The 22368-nt window shown below is 47.1% G+C and overlaps 1 protein-coding gene across 1 annotated transcript; it reads right to left on the reverse strand.

Moving 5' to 3' along the window:
• Positions 1-951: 951 nt before the first annotated feature.
• On the reverse strand, positions 952-19121 carry USP35 (ubiquitin specific peptidase 35). Its single transcript, XM_054216600.1, has 10 exons — positions 18440-19121; positions 17166-17301; positions 12145-12274; positions 10512-10613; positions 7075-7233; positions 6447-6640; positions 6232-6325; positions 4558-4664; positions 2785-4000; positions 952-1534 (listed from the first exon to the last, which is right to left on the reverse strand). Exons 1-10 carry the CDS (start codon positions 19119-19121, stop codon positions 1364-1366), a joined length of 2991 nt encoding a protein of 996 aa, XP_054072575.1. The 3' UTR covers positions 952-1363.
• Between the last annotated feature and the right edge of the window lie 3247 nt (positions 19122-22368).

Consider the following 22368-nt stretch of genomic DNA (forward strand, 5'->3'; position numbering starts at 1 on the left):
TATACACCAGAGATTTGATCCCAAGTGTCCTCTCTAGCAGGCTTTCTGCTCACATTATCCATAGCAATGTCTGTGCTTTGCATTTTCCTCCATGGCAACACAATATTCCCACCCCGATACCCCACGGTCAGGATTAGGCCCTGCACCCAGGACCTAAGGCACAAATCTCTGCCACTTGAGCTAGAGAAATCTCTACTACAGGCGCGAGGGAGAAGCAGGAAGGGACAACGGCTGGGGAGGGACATGGGAGGGAGCCGTGGTCATGTAGACATGCTGCCCGGGTTGACCTCCTGCCACCAAAATCAGTCCCTGTCCCATTACTGATGTATATAATACATTGGTTTACATAGTAGGTATTTATACTGGGTTGATAGAATATATCTGGTTCGGTTACTCTCCTTGCAAATCAGCATTTAAAAAAAAAATAACTAGTGGGTTTAGGGGAGCTCTGTCATTTGCTGCTCAGTTCAAGGTAACCCAAAAGAAAGCCCAAGTTTTAAAGGGCAGATCCAGCCCAGAAAGCCATGAGATGACAGCAGCAGCAGGAGGCAAACCAAGTCCTAAAGATATGTCTGGAAAAACAGCTGTGTGTCTGTGCCTGCCGTGTACACTAGCAGCGTCCAGAGGTCATCAGTAACACAACGGGGCTTTGCTGGAGCCCAAAAAACCCCAACTGGACCAGGACAGTCTCTCTTGGCTGGAGGGGTTTGTGCCCCTTGGTCTCATTTGGGTGCTTTGCAATGCTGCTTAAAACCCCTCTGGTCAATCTGCCACTGCTTGCTGTGACCAAGCAGGCTTGCAAGCTCACCACCCCACCAGATCAGTGATGACACGGTGGCTGCTTGGCATTTTTCAGCCTTTTCAGCCTTTTTCTGCTTTTAGAGGTGTGGTAAGGTGGATTCTCAAAACCACATTAAAAAAACCCAACAACCAAGCAGATATCCCCCCAAAACCAATTCAATGCCTTGGGAAGGGCTTCAAAGAAGATGTGCATGGGACATCTCCATCCCTGGGGCCCTGCTGAGTCCCTCTTCATCCCCATCCCTGTCCCCGTCCCCTTCCCAGGCTAGTGGCATGTCTCACAGCAGGCAAGACACGGCTATGCTGAAGCAAAAGGGCACTTCTCCGAGCTGTCGGCAGCTGCTCATCTCCGCATTAGCTTAATTACATTAAGGCGTGAAGACCAAGTGCATAGGAAGCGGTGGGACCCTCCAGGCACCTCCAAATCAACCCCTGAGTCTTTTTCCATTGAAATGTTCCTCTAATCCTCCTCCAAGATGCTCACTGTCATCAGGGTGAGTAAGAGGAGCCTCTGGCTTCGGGTTGGCCCCGTGGACGTTGACTATCTGGTTTAAGCCATTGGCTAGAAGACGAGACCATGAAAGGAGCCGGATCCGCCCCCGCCTGCTGCCGGGCTGCAGCCCCCCGACGAGTTGTCATCGTCCTTGTCCCTGTCAAAGTCTCTCCACCACAGCGGGGATTTCGGCAAGGCGGAAATGTAGGCGGCTCTGTTCCTTGCTTCTTTTTCCTGTTCCTGGGAGAAGGAAAGGGGGAGAAATAACACAAGGATATCTGCAGCTAAATGACCTGGGTAGGGGGATGCTCCCACGTTCCCCAAGGAGACGGGAGTCTGTTTGGTTGCCCCTGGGAGCCTTCTCCAAATTAAATAGGGGTGTGAAGGCCATGTGTTCATCCCTAGAGCTCTGTGGGAGGGATGCAGCAAAGCATTGCGTCTCTCCAGCAATCAAAAAACAGCCCTTCCATGTCACTTCTGGGAGAGGAGGGAGCCCTCAAATTCCCCTGGGTGCTGCTCGTGTCCTACAGGACACTGCTGTTTGGAAAGCATTGAACTCCTCCATCAGTTCAATGAAATCTGCTCTGGTTTGTATTCCCAGCTCACACATCTTTCCAGGGCACGTAGGAGAAAATTTCAGGCAGAGCTGCCTGGGGCAGGCAACGGCAAGTCAACCCCGAGGTGTCTTGCACCAAACTGTGGCCAGCAGGTCGAGGGAGGTGATTCTGCCCCTCTACTCTGCTCTGGTGAGACCCCACCTGGAGCACTGCGTCCAGCTCTGGAGTCCTCAGCACAAGAAGGACATGGACCTGTTGGAATGGGTCCAGCAGAGGGCCACGAAGATGATCAGAGGGCTGGAGCACCTCTGCTGTGAGGACAGGCTGAGAGAGTTGGGGTTGTTCAGCCTGGAGAAGAGAAGGGTCTGAGGAGACCTTAGAGCCCCTTCCAGTACCTAAAGGGGGCCTACAGGAAGGATGGGGAGGGACTCTGGATCAGGGAGTGTAACGATAGGACATGGGGTAATGGCTTCAAACTGAAAGAGGGTAGATTTAGATTGGATATCAGGAAGAAATTCTTTACTGTGAGGGTGACGAGGCACTGGAACAGGTTGCCCAGAGAAGTTGTGGATGCCCCACCCCTGGAGGTGTTCAAGGCCAGGTTGGATGAGGCTTCGAGCAGCCTGGTCTGGTGGGAGGTGTCCCTGCCCAGGGCAGGGGGTTGGAACTGGATGATCTTTAAGGTCCCTTCCAACCCAAACCATTCTGTGATTCTGTGAAACTCAACACCCAATTTCATCATGAAACTGCAACCCGTTTACATTTGGGTTCTAAAAAGGAAAAGGGATTTGGCTGCAGGGAGCGGGTGGGTAACCGCACGTGTGGATTTATCCACAGGACGCAACCCTGCTGCTGCCTGGATGGGTGGGAACGTGGCCTGTGAGCTGGGCAGCTGCGGGATTGCACCCTGCTGTGCACGGCAGAGGGAGTTACCTGCAAGTAGAGGATGTTATCTTTGGAAATGGCTTCCATCAAGTCCTTATGGAGGGAGGGCTCGCCATGCAGGCGTCCAGCCTCGGCCAGAGCCTCGTGCAGTGGGCAGCTTTGCCTGCCTGGCCGCTGCCGGTAGAAGAGGACGTAGGCAGTGTCCTTGGGGAAGAAAGAGGTGACGTTGCTGACCGATTCGAAGGAGGAGAAGGAAACCCTGGTGTCATTGAAGAGGTACCACTGGATTTCAAAGTCCAGCTGCTTGTCAGAGGCTGGTTTTGGTGTCCCATCCCGGGGCTGTGCATGGGGGACAGTGTCGGTGCACTCCCTGGAGTAGCAATAGTAGTGGCCGCTCTCAGAGGAGATGCCCGAATGCACCACCACACTGCAGAGGTCATACACGACAGACATGAAGCCACTTTCTGGACCAGCCCTGTCCTTCTCACACTGGCAAACATCCTCAGCTTCCTCCGGGGAGACAAGGACAGGAAGCTTGAGCACCACAGGGATGGAGACGTTGTCCAAGATCTTCTTCCTTTTCATAGTCCGTGGGTCAAAGGAGAACCGCAGCAGTGTGAGGATGAGGTAGTGTGGACCCTCCGTCAGCTCTGCCACTTTCTCGGCATCCTGCAAGGAAGCGCATTTCTCACAGTGGTATTTATTCTCTGCTGTCAGTCTCTCTGGGGATAGAAAATAGTTAATTAAATCCAGAACAGATCTGGAGTCCTTGGGAGCACACGCCTGCTCCCCAAAAGCCGAGAGAGGGTCTTTGGCTGTGTCCACGCCAACAGCATCACTGCTTAAGGGATTTGCTTGTTCTCCAGGTTCCTGGAAACCCAATGTTTCCACCAGCATCGGCGGGGCTGCAGGTTCTCCAGCCATGGGGGGCTTCCTCCGGATCCAGGGAGACCCCGTTAGCTGGCTGGGGTTTTCAGGAGGCTCAATAAACTGTGGTCCAATTTCTTCCACGGGTAAAACAGATGTGCTCCCACGCACATGCCTGTCCGGTGGGGGGAAAGCCAGCGACAGGTCTGTGAAGGCTTCTTCTCGGGAGGAGACGTTCAAACACTTCAAGCAGCGGATCTTTGTCATCATTTTACCCCCAAACATCTTCTCAATCAATGTCTTGTTTAAGTAATGATGCTCCACCGCCTGAGACATCAAGCTGGATTCCTTGAGTTTCTGGTAGATCCTTTTTCCGGTTTTTTCTTCTTCGTGCAATCTTTGACAGGGAAAAAGAAGTTGCATTATCCACCAATACAACACCAATAGGTAGTTTCTAAAGTAGGATTTCTGTTCTTCACTCGAAGGGGTTAATCTGGATTAACCCTCCAGTGCACAGGGGTCTGGTGCCATGTACGGTGCTGAGGGACCGAGGTGGGATGGATTTGGGCAGGATTTGGGAACCTGAGGTCTCTGTGTGCCGTTGACCCCCCACATCTTAGGGGGACACCAGAGATTTGGGATTTCTAGGAAGGCAAAATCAATTTTACAGAGGAAGTTGAGTGGCTTGTCAGGCAAATCTCTGACCTTGGTGCAATTCCCTTTGCCTTCAGAGCAAAGGCAGAAATTTTCAAGCTGAACTAAGTTCTGACCAACAGGGTTTTATCAAGGAGCCCTGGACTGGTCTCACCATCTTTCAGCCCAAGAGTCCACTCTTCCAACTCCTCCAGATCTCAGCTGCTTGCCCCGTTTGCATGTGGGTCAGCGTTAAAGATTACGTTGGGTCTAGAGACGCCGTTGTCACCGGGCTCCGAAATCACGCTGCTTACCACATACCGGTCCAGCAAGTACTTGAGATACTCGGAGCAGTCCTGCTGAGCGCCAGGGGTGAACCAGGGCGGCCAAGAGGCAGAGAGGAAACTCTCGGGTGAGATGGCAGGTCGCTGGCAGCAACACAGAAGAAGGAGAAGTGCGTTTAATCCTAGGGATTTGGTTCTCACTTCACATAGGGGGATGGAGAGGGGAGAGGAGGGTCTTTCTGGCTGCTTCACTGGGAGCAGGGTGCGCTTGCGTGCCTGGTAAGGTCCCCTTTTTTTCCCCTACAAGGGCTAATCCCAGTACACGGGAAGACTTTCTTGGTTTGCTGAAAGCCAGGACTGTAAGGATTTATTTCAGCCATAATTTTACATATATTTCTATAAAATATCCATGTGCTTATTTCTTCCTTCAATTTTAAAATGGTTTATTGGCCTGAGCCAGAGACTTCTACTTAATTCAGCCTGAATTTAATTTGATGCTCTATTTAATCTGATCAGGATCTCTCTCACCAAATCCTTTCACAAAAAAAAAAAACAAAACAAGATATCCACTAAACTTCCACCCACCATTCCTATCACTGCAGACAGGTAATCTGCATTACTGGATAATGTAATCATTGCCATTAGGAAGCTGCTGTCTAATTAACATGGAAAAAGACTCATCTTTGGCAAAGAAGTGACTTTAAGGACAGCCTGAAGAATAAAAATAACTAGGAGGCTATTAGGAAATTAGCAGAAAACTATTAACCATAAACTACACAACAAGCTTCCACATTTGCTCATCAGAGACCACAGACACCCTAACCTGCCATCAAAAACTAGCTTTCTCTATGACCAGATATTAAATCTAACAGGTTGTCTATATTTTTCCCCCCAAAGCCATCTATCATGGCATAATACCACAATGCAACGAGCCAGCTCTATCAGTCAAGGCTTGGAAAACAGAGAAGTGCAGATGACTGGTTTCACAGCGAGGGAAAATTCACTGGACTTTCAAAATCATGTCTTTCTAGGGACAGAAAGATATTTTTTCAAGAGAGGAGCTTGATATGACCTATCTGTATCTCCAGGTGTCACTCATGTTAAATTTCAGGTTTGTCAAGAAAGCATTCATAATGAATTTGTTTAAGGGTATTTAGTGGAGGTTGGTTTTGTGGGTTTTTGTTACTTTCCCTCAAATACACAGGATTTGGCATCTAAAATAGGGGAGGGTTGTGTTCAGGGTTTTTTATAACAAAACCACTTTTGAATCAATTTTCGTCAATGGCCTGTGCTTTGCTGTGAACCAAGGCGACAAGCGAGCTGCTCCAGTCTTCTTCCTCGCTGCACAGCAAGAAACAAAACCCTCTGCTTTATACAAACAGGCTTTTCAGCTGGCCACACATGTAAACTATTAGCGAATGGATTTCATTGTCAAAAACTACTAGTTATTACATCAGTCCAACCCAGGAAGGCCACAGGCTGAAGACAGGCAGCCTGGTGTGAACACAGCTCGCTTTCATGGGGGATAAGAGCTTGCCTCCTCTATCCCCAAAATTAGCCTCTTCCATATAAACAAAATTCGTCCCGTTATAAAAACCCACCAAGATCCACAGCTCCTTATCAGCACGTTGGAGTCGGCAGGAAGCAACTTGGAGACGAGCCTTTCCGCACCCGACAGTCCAAACAAATAACTAGAACATGAAATAATTACCTGACTGTGCTCCAAAAACGCAAAGAGCCACTGGAGCTTTGTCATCAGGGGCTGGGAGTTGCCCTCGGTTAAATTCAACACCGAATGCCGAAAGCTGCAAAAGAAAAGCAGAGATGCAAACTGTAGGATGGAAAATCAGGGCAGGGCACACAATGCCGGTGCGATGAGCAAGCCCTGGAGCAGTCTTGAGTAGGAGCAAGGGAGCAAAAACTCACTCTGAAGCCATGAAAAGAGACTGTATGATGCTGTTCATGTAGCAGGTGTTTCCCAAGTTAATTAACCCAATCTTTCCCGTCTCCGATTTGGACGCCAGGCGTGGGTAGAAGCAGGCCAGCTCGTTCTTCTGGGAGGTCCAAGCATTTTGCCCCAGGAGATGTTTAATCCGGTCTTCGTTTGGAATAGGAAGAGCCTTGGAAAAGGAGATCTGTGTTACAAATCGTTATCTTTCCACGTGAAGGATTAGTAACGGGCAACTGCAAAACTCCTCTGCTAGAGGTGTTCCTGCAACTCATTTCCCCTGCTCTTCACATGAACACGCATCCATGCAAGGAAGTGTTTAGCTGCTATAATTAGTCCTTTAGAGGCATTGAAGATTAAAGTTATAGCTAAAACCCACAGGCATGATCAGGACTTCTGCAGGCCCACCATAAGAGAAGCATCTTCCCTCAACTTGCCTAGATGGGGCTCAAACTTGGAATTTTAAACCCTTTCTTCTACCCCAATTTGACGTGTTGAGGTCAGGACATCCTTACCAGTAGGACAATCCCTCTGCACTAGGCTACGAACTAAGATGCCATTTCCATATGGAAAACAGAAAAAGTGTCCAAGAGGTGTGTGTCTTACTTTAACCGCTTCTAGGACTGGTTCGTAGAGATCTGGAAATCCTGAGAAGCGGAAGAACATGCAGTGGATGAGCTCGGCTAGCTGCTCCAGGGAGCTAGCGGCAGAGTTGGAGTCCTCCTTCTTCAGAGAGGCCACCAGCCTAGGGATGTGAGGGAGCAGCTGGGAAAGGAAAATTGACTACATCAAAAATGGCTCCAAATCACTCGCAGAGCTTTAACACACATACAGGAGAATGAAATTCACCCCCAGGCAGAAAGGACAGTCAACAGGAGTTGACATCAGTCCCATTCTGGACTCCATCCTTCACCCTATGCACTCGACAGCAACTCTTCCGTTGACTGCAGTAGTGCCAACGCTATAGACCTCACCGGGTTTCACACAGCATGTTTGTGCCGCGGCTCTGCCGTGCTGTGATTTCCATTCTTTGTGCAGATCAGACTCTACTAAAACACACACCCACGGTGGAAAGGAGCACTACGTGCTGACTGCCAATTCCAGGGATTCAAACCTACAAGAGACACGAATTTGCCTGCAAGAAGGGCTGTCTGGTGGGCTATATTTTATACTGTATAAACTAAACTGGAATTGGTATGGTTGGATGGGTGGCAACAGGCACGTAAACAGCACATTTGTTATTTGGCTTTCATCTAGGAAATTGCAAAATGAACAAGCAGATGCAAACGCAAACGCAAACGATACATTGCTCACGGGCACCCTCTGCTGACCCCGCAGCTGCACAGAGAATTAATAACCTATTTGCATCCCTGCAGATGTGCTAGAGTGACCCTGGGCACTTACGCAATCTTTTTCATATTTATATTTTACGTGATTTTTGCCCCAGAACAATCCTGGAGTAAAGTCTCAGGATCCCCAGTCGGGCCGTTTCCTGGTCTTCCCTTCCTCCCTTCATCTTCCTCTCTTCTTTCTCTCTCTCTCTCTTTTTCTTTCTCCTCAAAATGTTGGTGATTTTAACTATTTCCTTTCCATCAGAAAAGTTTCGTTGGGGAAGCAAATGAATCACAGTACCATTTTATAACAATATTTTGCCAAGCTGTGATGGGAACAATTCTCAAAACCCTTCCAAAGAGCCAGGGCAAACACAGAAAGATAAGAATCAAGACAGGTTTGTGCCCTGGTTTTTTTTAAAACAGGGAGGAAATTTGTGCTTGCTGGGCTGCAGATGGGAACTTAAAGCCAAGAGCAACTGACAGCTTTTGGAGCGTTTCAGATTCTGGACGCCCAACTGAAGACAATCTGTTGGAACGACTCTATTTTTAGAAACCGAAGAGTTTCTCAAGAAATTCAGGCTCGTTTACAGTGTCTCCAGCTGAGGAATGAAAAAAACATCAGTTGAAAATGTTGGCTAGCTTTACTTTTTTCCAGCCTTATCTGTTTATTCTGTGAAATTTAGGTGAAAAGCCAAATGTAAGGGCTTTCATGAAAAAAGTATAAAATCAAACATTAATAGGAGTAATTTTCCATTGCTTCTCTCATCAGTTCAATCATTGCAAGCATGCTTTTGCCTTTAACTCTGCTTTTTAATTACAGCATTCCAGTGGCAACACCGACAAGAAGCAGAGCTGTGCTTTAGTGTCAACAGCAAATTAAAATATAAAATATCACTGTGGAAAAGAAAAGAGGAGATTCAGATGCTGCGAAAAGTGTCTTTTGCCTTTAACAGTGGAGAATTCATGAAGCAGAAGTGTTCTGATTCAGTCTTCAAGTCTTATGGCGCTGATGCTGTGCAGTGCTTGGAAAGATGCCCCATCACTTCAAGAACTGGTAATGGGTGCCACATATTGGTGACAATTTGAAGTCACACGTGGGATGGGGCCGACTGAGCCCAAGGGATAGTCAGGCACCTGCTTAGGAAACAGCAAGGGCTGTTTAAGAATATATTCCCTGTCCTCCACTGCCTGAGCCCTCCGAGACGCTCAATGCAAAAGTTTCATCTAACACATCCCAAAGCCAGAGTGGTAATATCTACACCACCTCAGCTGAAAGGGTAGGCAGTATCCTCTAAACCTGACCCTGAAACTACATCCAAACCCAGCCCAGCTCAGCATAGCCCTGCACACCTTCCTGCCCCCTCCACCTCCTCCCCTTTCCTTCTCCAGGCAAATGAAATTGAATCATAGAATCATAGAATTGCCACGGTTGGAAGGGACCTTTCAGATCATCAAGTCCAACCACCAACCTAACTGCCAAAAAACATCACTAAACCATGTCGCTAAGCACTATGTCTACCTGGCTTTTAAATACCTCCAGGGATGGTGATTCCAGCACTTCCCTGGGCAGCCTGTTCCACTGCTTGATAACCTTTTTGGTGAAGAAATTCTTCCTGAGATCCAATCTAAACCTCCCCTGGCACAACTTGAGGCCATTTCCTCTTGTCCTATCACTTGTTACTTGGAAGAAGAGACTGACCCCCACCTCTCTACAACCTCCTTTCAGGTAGTTGTGGAGAGCGATAGGTCTCCCTTAAAATAACCATTAAAAAATCCACATTTGAACACAACCCCAGCTCCCTCAACCGCTCCTCATAAGACTTGTGCTCTGGACCCCTCACCAGCTTTGTTGCCCTTGGTGGATCCAGACCAAGCTGGTCAATACTGACCATCACGATTTTCTGCTAGGTTAGTTTTCACCCGGGCTCCTTTTACAACGCGGTTCAGCACATGGCCGTACAAACGGCTCAGCACAAGGGAGAGTGGCTGGGAGAAGCAAGTGGTCTAAGAGCAAGAGCAGGGAAGAGGGGAACCTCCTCTCCCACCTGCAGCGTTGGCAAACACCAGGTTAAAACAACTGCAAGAGCAATACAGCCATTGCTGATGAGACCCTCAGCGTGGCTCAACAGGACATCCAATATATTTGCATTAACTGCATCCTTGACCGGAGGGCTTTGGAGTTGAGAGAGAACCATGTCCCCATGCACTTGCCCATAGAGATGACTCCTCCAGCTGGCAGAGCACTGCAGAAAAAAAGCGGAGCATGCACACTTTGCACACACTTCAAATCTGGAAGGGCCAAGCCCCACCCAACTTTATAGTGATTTATCCCCACAGATGAGCCATCCAGCTGATAAGCCTCAAGAGAAACGGGAGGAACCATCAGAGGAGAAAGCAAAGCCTCCCTTCTCCTCTGCACCCTTCTCTCTGACATAGCATGGCTGCTCTGTCTGTGCCAACCAACTCCTTTTAGGCTCAGGACTTGCCTCCATATCACCAGCTCCGTGGTGCCCAAAAAGCTGTTGGGGCTGCCAGGACAGGCTGCAAGAGGACGGACAGGTTTGGGTTTACAGCACTCAGTGAAATCAAACAGATGAAGGAAATATCCCCCGATATCTCAGCACCTTAGGCTCCCTCCCATCCATGTTGCCCAATGGCGTGGTTACAGTCAGGGTGATGCCCTCATCCGAGTGCCAGGCACAGCCTTACCAAGTGAAATGCCTCGTGGGAGTGCTGGAAGCTCAGCAGCATGTACTGCAGGACGGACAAAGCCCCCTCTCTCACGATGGGGTACAGCAATTTGGAGAAGACCTGGTGAGGGAGAAAAAAAAAAAAAAAAACAAAAAACAAATGAGAAGTCAGGATGGCACCACAACACGCATGAGAAGAAGCCAACAGGAGAGAGGCACTGGGCATCTACCACGGCTACTGGTCTGCCCCTACTCCACACTAGATGTCAAAGCAAGCAGCCTACAGCCAGTCCTCCAGGGTGATCTCTTGTCCAGAGCATGGCCTCAGGGCATCCTAAAAATACCGTGTGGGTGATCCTCACTTTTTCAGGCCTGTGCAACGCCTGGCACAGCGAGGTGCAGAGCTCTGTAACACCGCTGCGCCTCAATACCTCCTGATGGACGAGGCCGTGCAAGCACAGAGCGATGCTAGACTTTCCAAAACGTGCCTCTTATTGTGTGACATTTGCAACTTTATCACCAACCTTTCAGGAGAAGAGATAGAGAGCAAAGGCCCTTTTCAAAGGCTAAGTAATGATGTTTATCCTACTTTACAGAAAACGGCATGTTTGGCAATGCCCTCTACCCCTTTCAGACCATACTTCCGAGAGTCTCCAAGAATCGCATGTTATTTTAAGGGCTGTGTCCCTTTCCTATGCATTAACAACAAAAGGTAAGATAAAGAAAAGCCAGAGATGCTTGGCTACTCTCCCATTGCTCAATGCATGTGGGGGATCACAGGGATAAATGCAGTTATTGATAATGTTCCGATACTGATAATTACAGTATTGGTAGCTTCTACAGTGACATCCACTGGAGGCTCAGGCAGGTGTTATCCCCGTCTTATGAAGGAGTGAACAGCAGGATCACAGCATGGAAAATGTTTTTGAAGTGGCAACCAACTTCAGCATTTGGCCACATAGAATCATCGAACCATAGAATCATTTAGATTGGAAAAGACCCTTGGGATCATCAAGTCCAACCATCAACCCCACTCTACAAAGTTCTCCCCTACACCATATTCCCTAACACCACATGGTTTTCAGAGAGCAGAAAGTACTCGCTGCCAAAACAGGTGATGGCAATGGCAGAGGGGACTTTATCTACACTAGTAAATGAACTATGGCCAGGGCACCGGCTTTAAACCTGACCTGTGACTGTGTAGACTGTTAACATGCTCACTGGTATGTATTTTGCCCATGCCAACCAGCACTGATCCAGGCACAGTTGAAGGAGAGCATGTCACATTCCCAAAGGCAGGTTGAACAAGAGTCTATAGTTTGGTAAGAAAACTGGTCGGCTTGAAAATCCTCGGCCTGTTTTATTTCATAACCTTTACGACATCAGTACCTCTGCAAACCAAGACCTAAAGAACTGCAGGTTGTTCTGGAGAGCACCATTCCCAGTCGCAAAATGGCATCAGCCCACCACCCCATGCACAGCAATGCAGCATTTGCAGAGGGTGCAGGGGGCACGACGGTCCCATCAAAACCCCTTTTCTCTTTTCAGTACATCTCAATTCACACCTCGTCCTCATTCGGTTGAGAGGCAAGAAGATATCTCCAGTGCAAGAAGTCTGCTGTTCACATTCGTCTTTAAAAGAGCCCACTGACCTTTTCAATTTTCGAAAGAGTAACTTCAATCAAGATGCTGAACTTTTTCACTGCAGCCAAACCCTTCAGCAGAGCAATGATCCACTTGTCTATGTTCTTTCCCAGGGGCCACGACACCCAGTCGATCATCCTGAAATGAAATACAAACTCTTAAAGTAAATTTAATGCACATATCGTGAAACCCAAGCTCTGCTCTGGGTTAAACCTCCTCCAAATTTGTGTCCAGTCAGTGGGATGACCAAGTAAGAGGTGGGCTCCACATGAGGCATTTCACATGTTACTCAAAGCACACCAGAGCCTGAAGCTGAATTACCCCAATGTCATCAGCGCACTGTGGCTCATCAGAGGACCTGATCCAAATCCATAGAAGAAAGCGGGTGTTTCTTCCACTAATTTCAGTCAACTTGCGTTGGAGTTTTTAACACCAACATGGTGTTCTATATACCATAGCTCTGTTTTGTGGGTTTCCTAATACATCTTCCAGAGGAGACAGTAGAAGGACAACCTCTGTTTTCAAAGAATCATAAGGCGATCTAAAGGGGTAGTGATGGATATCTGTATCTGCATGAGGTGTTGACTGAGGTCTCTGCATTGTCGCTGTTAGAGAACAACTGATACTGGTATGATCTCTGCATTGTTACTGGTAAGGAAAAAACGTTCAGATTCAGAACTTTAAATTCTCTGTGTGGACCATGTCCAAAAACACATTAAAAAAACCCAGCCAAAAACTGGTAACTCTAATAGAAGCCAGATATTCCCGAATGTCACAGCTAACAAATTGCTTCTATAGCCACTCAACCAAAATGTTGTCATGTTTCTGCAAGTAGTAAGTACTTCACAGAAGTCACTCATAAAAAAAATAACCTCAGACTGCGTGATGACAGGTCCTTTCATTTTAAATTTAATGTTAAACAAAATTGGGAAGTAACTAAGGCCTGGGATCTCCAAGGGTCAAACTTTGCTTACCATTTCAGTACCTTTGATTTGAAGATATCCTAGATCTTCAGTCTCCCACCTCAGTCCAACTATCAGTCCCTTTTCCTTATCAGTCTGTGTCTTATGCAAAATATATGAAGGGAACACAGATAACTAACTACCACAAGGCAAAGCGCAGGAATAAGTGAAGTCTACACGGAACTGGACAAATAAAAGGCTAGCCAGTAAAGAAAGTTTGAAGGGCAGAATATGTTGGGATGTTGAGAAATACCAAATGTCAAGCCAAGTTGGATAAGTAAGTAAATACCAAAAAAGCTTCCACAGACATTTGCATCAGAGGAGAATAAGGAAAGCCATGCAATCACTGTATACAGAGGATGTGATGGTGATTAAAGATATGATTCGGCCTCTAGATGTGACTTCCAAACTAAACACATCCTCTGCCTCTGTTTTCAGCAAGAGGAAGGAATTGATCAAGGTGACAAAGAGGGGGCAGATAAAAGATTCAAGAGTGGAAACGAGAGCAACAACAATTGATATGAAACTGAAACATGAAGAGCTCGTGAACTCTGAGAAAGAGAAGGTGGTGATTGCCATCATGTAAAATTCAACTCTGGTGAGTTTTAATGACTCTTTTAACTTTGGCATGGTGCTTTACGTGGGAAGAATAGGAAGACGGTTCCTATAACGGAGACAGGCAATGAGGGGATACCTGGGACGAAGGGATCATAGAATCTTCATGGTTGGAAAGGACCTTTGAGATCATCGAGTCCAACCATACATACACAAAAAAACCCACCAACCTACAATCTCTGCCACTAGAGCATGCCCTGAAGCGCCAAATCTAGACGTTTCTTAAATACCTCTAGGGATGGTGACTCAACCACCTTTCTGGGCAGGCTGTTCCAGTGCTTGACCACTCTTGCAGACAAGAAATTCTTCCTAATGTATAATCTAAACCTCCCCTGCCGCAGCTTCAGACCATTTCCTCTGGTCCTGTCATTATTCACCTGGGAGAAGAGGTCAGCACCCACCTCTCTAGCATGCACCAGGCGATTACCATAGATGCCAAAGTCATGTTTGTCACGATATATGAATTTCTAGTCAAAGGGCAGAAGCAGATCATATCTGACTGGCTGTCTGCGAGGAGGTTACAAGCAATGTTCTTCAGGATCTAATGATGGTAGCACAAACATCCTGAACATGGCTGTGAAATTTGTGATGATGCAAAGCTGGGAGGCATCATCAACACAAGAGGAGGATCAAGGTATCACGAGGAAGGCCCTGAGGCTTTGAAATGTAGAACGGGGAGGAAATACATCAATCCAAAATGCATGTAAGGCACAAGAAATGGATGCTACATGACAGTAATTCATCTGCTTGAAGACGACCAGCCAGACACCGGGTGACTATGAGTTCTCAGTGTAACAGTAGCCATGGAAAAGACCAGCACCATGCTTTGGTGCAAAAGAAAAGGTGTTTTCTATGTCAAAACAATGACCTCTCAAGCTGTTGTCTAAGGCCATGATGAACCGCACCTGGAACATGGCGCACAAACCTCACCATCCATGTCCAAGACAAATGAACTGAAGTGGGAGCAGGTGTTGAAAAAGCCTGTTAAGGTGGTCAGGGAAATGAAGAACTTTTCCTGCGAGAAAAGCTTAAAACAAGCCGGCTTGTGTAGCACAGCCACGGGGAAGCAGAAATGCAAAGGGGCTGCTCTGCCTGCATACATTGAAGGAATAAACACCAGGGAAGGAAAAGAGCTATTTACGCTGGCATAAGAGCAGATGAACTATAAGATGGCCAGAAATATATGTAGGCTGACTATTAAAAGAGAGATTCGAACCATTAAAGCAACCCAACGGTGGAACAGCTATGAAAGAAGAGCACTGGGAGCAAAAGCCTTTCCTGCTTTGAGGAGTGTAGTTGAACATTCATGGAAGGGGTCTGTAATGTCAATGCCTATAAAGCAGGGAGATGGATCCAGAGATCACCCTATCCTCATTTACACGGGCATAAAATAACCTTTAAGCTATTTTTTACCAACATTAGTTGCTGTTACAGTCCTGCCTGCTGCCTGCCCGTGTTGCTAAACGTAGGAAGAAATTACATTTTAAATCCACATTGCGCTTTCCACATTGCAAGATCCACAAATGTTTTGGAAGCCAAGGCCCTGCTTTTCCAAAGGAGCCATTGATTTGGTATGCTAAACTTTTAAAAGCTCAGATCCTGATTTCCAGAGGTAGCAAGTGCCTGCACTGCTGCGCGATGGCAGATGTCTTCTTCATCTGGACCTGGGCCCTTTGAAACAGATCCACCCCCAGGAAAAAAAAAAAAAATTAACACAACAAATCAGTGAGTACTTCTGAAATCGTGGATACACTCTAATAGAGTTTATCTGAAACAAGACAAACTCTAAAAGAAATTTACTCTCTAAAAAAGATTGTGGTGTACATTTACACCACCAGGTGCCAGGCTTGCTTTTTTTTACCATTATTTGTTCTTTAAACGCTTGATCAGAAGCTCCACCCCGTGCCCGGTTTAATCCCCTGCTACTAACTCCCAAACTCAGGCTTTGGAGGAAGAGAATTCTCTATGCGACCGGTTTGTCAGGGAGCTGAAGCTGAAAGATCCGTTCAACTTGTACATTTTCTTTGATTTTCTAGGCACGGAGCACACACTCATTGAACGGCCAACAGCCGCGCAGTTCCCTGGGGCACCAGTTTGCCATAAACACGCCGCCAAAACTTCCGCATTTCTCCTAAGTGCTCCTAATTACATTTTGCAGGCTCTGCTTAATGTTTGGCTAACTCTGAGTAATCATTTACTCATCCTTCTGCGTGACAAAGAATGTTTTGAAGAATGATGCAATTGATTTTGCAACCTCTATATTTAGACGCTGGTGCTTTTAGAGGATTTATCGCCTGGAGCTCGCAGCAGCAGGTTCCCAGAAGGAGAAAAAGATGGAGAAGCGGGTTAAGAACTGAACCGATAACTTCATTTTTTCTCTTGGGTTCCTCTGGACTCTGGGAAAACCATCACCTTCTCCAGCAAGTCAAAAAGAAGCAACCTCTTTCTGCATCCATAAAGTTCCCATTAGGAATAACGTGTGTTTCGGTCATGTAACCTTATCAGGGGGCAGGACACAAATCCTGTAATAAGAAGAGGAAAAGAGATGTCTCCAGTGAAATCAAGTCACAGCAGCTCTCTTGGGTTGTGTGTGTGCTACTGCATGTGAACGTCACCCTTTTAAATGGAAAGCTCTAAGGCAAGCACGGGTTGAAGAAGCTCCTAAGCAGGTCTGGAGCAAGGCACTGGAGCACAGAAGAGCTGCAGGACTTGGACACAAGTGTGCAAGGACGATCTGGTGATGCCAAGGAGGGCACTGGCTCTGCAAAGACCAGGTCTACTATGTCAGGTAGTATTTCACCCACTACTCTTCATCATGCCTTGATGTCTCCATTGACTCTGCCTGCACAGAGGGCAGGGATAAACGTTGTACAGTACCAAGATCCAGACCAGCAGCATCCCATTCATCTGACAAGGTCAAGATGGGATCATTGAAACAGCTGGGCGTACCTCCCTCTCCAAGATTTTTAGCTGTGACTGGTGATTTAAGATGATGTTCTTCTGAAGGGAGACGGGGATCAACATAAAATTCTGTAAAGGAAATCTTTGTGAAGAAAAGGCCCTCAACAGCTTCTGGAAAAAAATCAAAACTCTTCAAGATATTTTATGTTGAGCATCCCACAACACTACTTATTTCTAAGAAAAAATAAACCAACCAAATAATAATAATAATAAATAATAGTAGTAATAATTTTTATTATTACTATTATTTTATTAGTAATAATAAAATTAAAATAATAATAAATTAATAAATAAAAAGTCTTTATTCTAGTTCTCTAAGCCCTCAGGGCTGGAAGGAAGGATCCAGAAATTCCCCTTTTCCCCACACACTCCTCACTAGACAGCACCAGCCAAACTGGTTGGGATAAAACCACGCAGAGGAACCGAGTGAAGCTTTGGGGCAGGTTTTTTTCCAAACTGAGAATGATGTTCACTATTGTAGCTTCTCCTACCTGCCAATGGCCGTCATCATTTGCACATCGGTGATGCTGTCATCGTTGGTTAGGTTTCTTATAACGCCATCCATGAGCTCCAGAGGGACAAATTGGACCACGCTGGCCAAGGCATTGGATGGTGCTTCCTGCTCCTCTGCAAGACATGGATGAGCGCCAGCAATGAAGATGTTAGTTGCCAGGAAAACCAGGCACATGAGGTCATTTCTTGTCTCTAAAAGCCAGATCATTGCTGCCTACGTAAATGGAGCCGATAGTCAGCTGGTGTAAATGAGCAATGTGGAGTTCGCATTTAGCTGTGCTAGGAGGACAATTCCCCAAATCCGAGTGTAGCACGTAACGAGGTTGGATCGTAGCAGTTGGGCTGTTGCATAAAACCATATACAGCCCAAAGCACAAGAACGTTCTTGGCCCAACCTTGGGTCCCAAATTTCCTCTGTGAGCTCTTATACTAAGTACTGCAAATAATTGCAATGGGATGCAACTGCAGGTTTGCCTGCCTGGAGCGTCTTCCAAAGGGTGAGGCTTTCATACAGGGGCCACTGAAAAACCCATCTCGTTCTGGGCTTAGGAATAGCTGGAGCAGGAGCTCACCTGCTGGCAGAGAGTCCAGCCTTTCACGTCGCCAGTACCTCAAAAAATCTTCTGAGACCTTCTGTAATAATCTAAAGGCCCCAGAAGTTGGATAAACATTTTCTGTCCCATCTTAAGATACGACCACCCTCCAGAGAGATAGTAAGGCTTCCTACTTCTAGGTCAGTGAGAAATAACTCCTTAGCTTTACCCTAGGTTTCTGGTAAGAATCAGGTTGTGAGGTCCCATCATCAAGTCAGCCATAGAGAGCGACATTTCTAAAAGCTTTCAAGTCCCACTCTAACCTACCGCAGGTAAGTTGCTTTCCATTAAACCCAGCTGATGCTGGGAAGTGCTGAACAAACAAACTTTTGCTGCAAATATTTCAACCCAGTTAAGAACTCCTGGGTACAGACTCTGTATGGTTCCAGGGGATATTGTTTTCCTAGCTTAAAGCCCTGGGTAATTTTTAAGGACATTTGTTTATTATATTTCAGCTGTGCTGCATTTCTGGAGTTAGAATCCTAGAGTCATAGAATCTTCATGGTTGGAAAGGACCTTTGAGATCATCGAGTCCAACGAAACAACCTACAATGAGTTGATGAGAACCATGCAAGACATCAAACTAATAAAATTTGACTTCATCAGGGCCAACATTTACATTCTCAGCCTTTTTTTTTTTTCTCTTTTTTTTTAATTACCTGTTGAAGAAATGATAGTGAACAGCTCCTTCAATGAGGGCAGGATGGCTGAAGTCTGAGTCCTCCAGATCCTCTGCAGCAGACCGCTCACTTTGTTTACCTGCTCCAAAAACTCCATGATGTCCTCTTCCCCCTCGGAGACGCACTGGAACTGCCCGATGCACCGGATCAGCTGCTGACAAAACAAGACCTGATGTTTGCCCGTGGGAATGCACTGAGGATGCTGGGTTAAGAGTTTGCTGATCTTCGCACACTGCTTGGGGCTGGGCCTCTCGCAGACTTTCCGGAGCACCTCAATCCTCAATAAGCTGAAGATGCTGTTTGCTGATGGGCTTTCCAAGACAAACTGCAGTCCTAACTGAATATAATCAAGTACATAATGGCTTCTCTTCCCCAGAGGTCCATAGCCTTCCTGAAGGAGACTTAGCAGGAAGCGGACATTGAAGAACTCCTCAAATTCCTCCGGGTGGTAGTGGCCGTAGACCTCCAAAACCTCTTTCCCTATCTCTCTTTTATACTTGGTGTCCCCCGTGAGATAAAGCTTGGTAGACAGCTCCAGCATGGACCAACATTGCTCGCTGTCCATGGGCTGCTTCGCTGCCTCAATGACGCGCCTCACAAGCCCTTGCTTCACATTGTTGGGGTATGAGGACATCACCACAGCTTCGAGTATCTTGTCCATCTCTGCTCCGAGCTGCTGAAAGAGAGGAACAGAGCAGCAGATTAGTTCAAGCAGGTTCTGCTGAGCTTTCACGCCCAGGTTGGCAAGGGAGGTCAAAGAAGCCAAGCTTGAGATCTGTGTGGGACCACTAGGAAGATGATAATTCTTGTGCCCTTTTCGTGGTGGCACTCGGAAAAGTTTCCACTCTGGCAAATTTGACTGAGACTAAAGCCCACAAACTGAATGAATACACAAAAATACAGAACTTCTTCAGACTAATCACACATTTGAGTATTTTTATCTTATAAACAACCGACTGCAATCTTACAGTTGACCCTAGGAATGGATGAGCTCCCTCTCCTCGATGGGTTCAGCAACTCAAGATGGTGCCCCATGTTTCACAAAATCCAATCACCACTGGAGATAGCCTGCCACAGACCCACAGAGGGGCTGAGTGGGGAATTAGGGGAGCCAAGGTCTTCCACTCCACTGATGGTGTCAATCCACGTGTCCTCAAGAGGCAAAGATGCCCCCAGTGCTTGTCTTTACATTCAGGGAAGGAGAGAAAAGCCCCAGGAAGAGGAGAGATGGGATTGCAGCCTCTCTGTGCAATAGCAGAGGTGTACACGTGACATTTACGCAGTGCTGCCAACCACCCGGGCTGAGTGGTGCAGTCTTGGCTGCTCCCCAGGGACCTGCCGCATTTGTATGCAGGACCAAAGTGAGAAGGGAGAGAAACTGCAGAGTCAGGCAAAGTTTCCCATTCTTCACAGCCCAAATTCACCAGCAATAAAGTGTTAGAGGAGAAACTGCTTTAAAAAACCCTAAGGATTTCCCTGGAAGAGCTCAGAACATTTATAACCAGGTGTTGGATGCACTACTGCACAAGAAACCCCCTTACAGAGTGACAAAATTAGACAGCCAGGATTTCTTAAAACATATTACAGGGACTATGTAAAGGCTCACCCACAGCAGGTCCCCCCAGTGTGATGTGCTGCACAAATACACGTTTGGAGAACATCCCTTCCTGCCCATATCCTGAAACGATCCATGGGGGAGGGAGAAGGAAGGTACCGTCTTTGTTACCTAAACGAGGGATCAAGCCAGGAGAGATCCATCCATGCTCACATGTGTCTGACCAGAAGAATAATCACCAGCTTTCTGTTCCTCGGTTTCCTAATCTGTGAAATGAGGACAACGCACAGCAGTAATTCCTGGTGGGGTTGTTTGAAACTTCCTTTGTTAGCACTTGGAAAGCATTTGAAGTTTTTCAAATGGCTAGTGTTATATTAATGAAAGATATACACGCAGGTGGCATGTACCCCGAGTATGGTTTTCACAGATGACATCCAGAAGGGACCTCAGAGGATGCCATCCACGGACCGTCCCATCCCTGGAGTAAGCCCCTATATCTGAGCCAGAGAGTATCTTCTCTCCTGGTAGGCAGCTGCTTGCTACTGGAGAAGGAAAACCCATGCCAGATACAAACCTCAAGCTCTGGCTCACAGCTGCTTGGTTGGGAAGCCTTCCCACTCAACCAAACATCACCTCTTCTCATCTTTGCTTCCTGCACAATCTCACTGGATGAGAACAACCCATGGTATATGCATGACCACCTTCCCATCCAGCAAAGACAGCAGCCTACGCTGCAATGGCTCTCCAGGCACCACCTTGGCCTTTCTGTCTCCTGTCTGTTGACTCATACGGTCCTCTGCTCATGTGCTGGATTTATTTTTTCCCATCAAGCATCACTGCTGCCTTCTCTGCAACAAGCTATGGCAGAGCTAATGCTCCTCATCGCATTGTTTTCACAGGATAGAAGACATAAGCAGGACCCTTGAGGGACCAGCCTGCATTAAACCAGTAACAAATGAGGACAAGGTGAGAGGAGAGAATAAAAGCCCCCAAGTAATGTCTTTTCACCTCAAACAGAAACTAAAGTACCACAGTGACAGCAAAGGCTAAAAGCCAACATGGAGAGCCAATGGGGCTTGCAGACAGACCAGGAACAGTTGTCACAGAATCACAGAATGACAGGGGTTGGAAGGGACCTCTGGAGATCATCCAGTCCAAACCCCTGCCAGAGCAGGGTCACCCAGAGCAGGTTGCACAGGAACGTGTTCAGGTGGGTTTGAAATGTCTCCAGAGATGGAGACTGTCCTAGCTGTAGCTCAGTAGTCACTTTGGCCAGACTGGCACAGACCTGAAGTCAAGCTGGTATCCCCTTCCCCTCCTCTCTGCAGCTTCACAGCCTGCACCCTGACACCCTGGACACGTGGCAGATAGATAATGGGCCAGGAGGAGACAGGAGGATCTACAGTGCTCACTGGTTTTGTCTCACCGTTACGTGGTTTCTTCCCTGGAGCAATCCATGTTAAGCCCGGCAGAGCAGCGTGGAAGCACCACACAAGCAGGATGGTCAAAAAAGGGCTACAGACCTTTTAGATCTAACCCCATAAATCACCACAGACCACAGCACACTGGTGCTGTGGTGTTGGGTGGCCCCGCTGTCCCTCTTGGGGGTGATGGTTGCCCACTGCTGTCCCCTGTATGACTGGGCTTCTACCTACTTTAGCATTGCCAAGCTTCACCCATATTTTCAATGTAAAGAGTCTGCTTCCACCTGAATTTTGAGATAAACTTGCAGCTGCTGAAACAGCTTGGTTCTTTCTCAGGCTGATCACAGACAGGGACGTGAGGATGGGTCATCCGAGTTTTGCTGCCTGGAGTGCAACTAAGTCTCATCTGACATAGCACGGTGAGGACAAGGCTGAAACAACCTCCTTCCATAGTCAACAGACAGACAAATCCCATTGGAGAGTATCTAAGGATTGTAAAGACAAACCATTTTCCTCTTTAGGAAATGTCATAATGTCTCATATTGACATTAGGACCTCGAAGACACACAGGGAGAGCCACCTGAGTTGACCTTGTGGTGGAGGGTCCATGCTCTCCTCACCAACAAAGGACTTTCCAGTACAAGGTTGGGCTTTAGGTAATACAGTCCCACCTACACCTTTCCAACTACCCTGGTGTCAGCAGGAGGGGACAAACAAGCCCACGTTTCTGTTGTGTAGCGGGGTACACCAAGCTGCTCCCTGGGTGTGGGCCAGACAAAGTCAGGATGGAGGATGCTAGCCAGGGAGCCCCTAAAAAGGAGGCATTCGTAATATATATCACAATCTTAGAACTATATTAAAACAACATTCTAGTTGCTTTGTAATACGTAATAATAAATATTACAGTCTTAAAACTACACTAGGAGAAC

Source organism: Rissa tridactyla, chromosome 1, assembly GCF_028500815.1.
Source record: "Rissa tridactyla isolate bRisTri1 chromosome 1, bRisTri1.patW.cur.20221130, whole genome shotgun sequence".
Lineage (NCBI taxonomy): Eukaryota > Metazoa > Chordata > Aves > Charadriiformes > Laridae > Rissa > Rissa tridactyla.

Coding starts and splice junctions, on each gene's coding strand:
- USP35 (XM_054216600.1), bottom strand. CDS start 19,121: ATGGACAAGATACTCGAAGCTGTGGTGATGTCCTCATACCCCAACAAT. Junction 4,665..6,231: donor CGTTTTTGGAGCACAGTCAG/GTAATTATTTCA, acceptor TGTTGCTGCCAG/CGACCTGCCATCTCACCCGA. Junction 1,535..2,784: donor ATAACATCCTCTACTTGCAG/GTAACTCCCTCT, acceptor TCCTTCTCCCAG/GAACAGGAAAAAGAAGCAAG.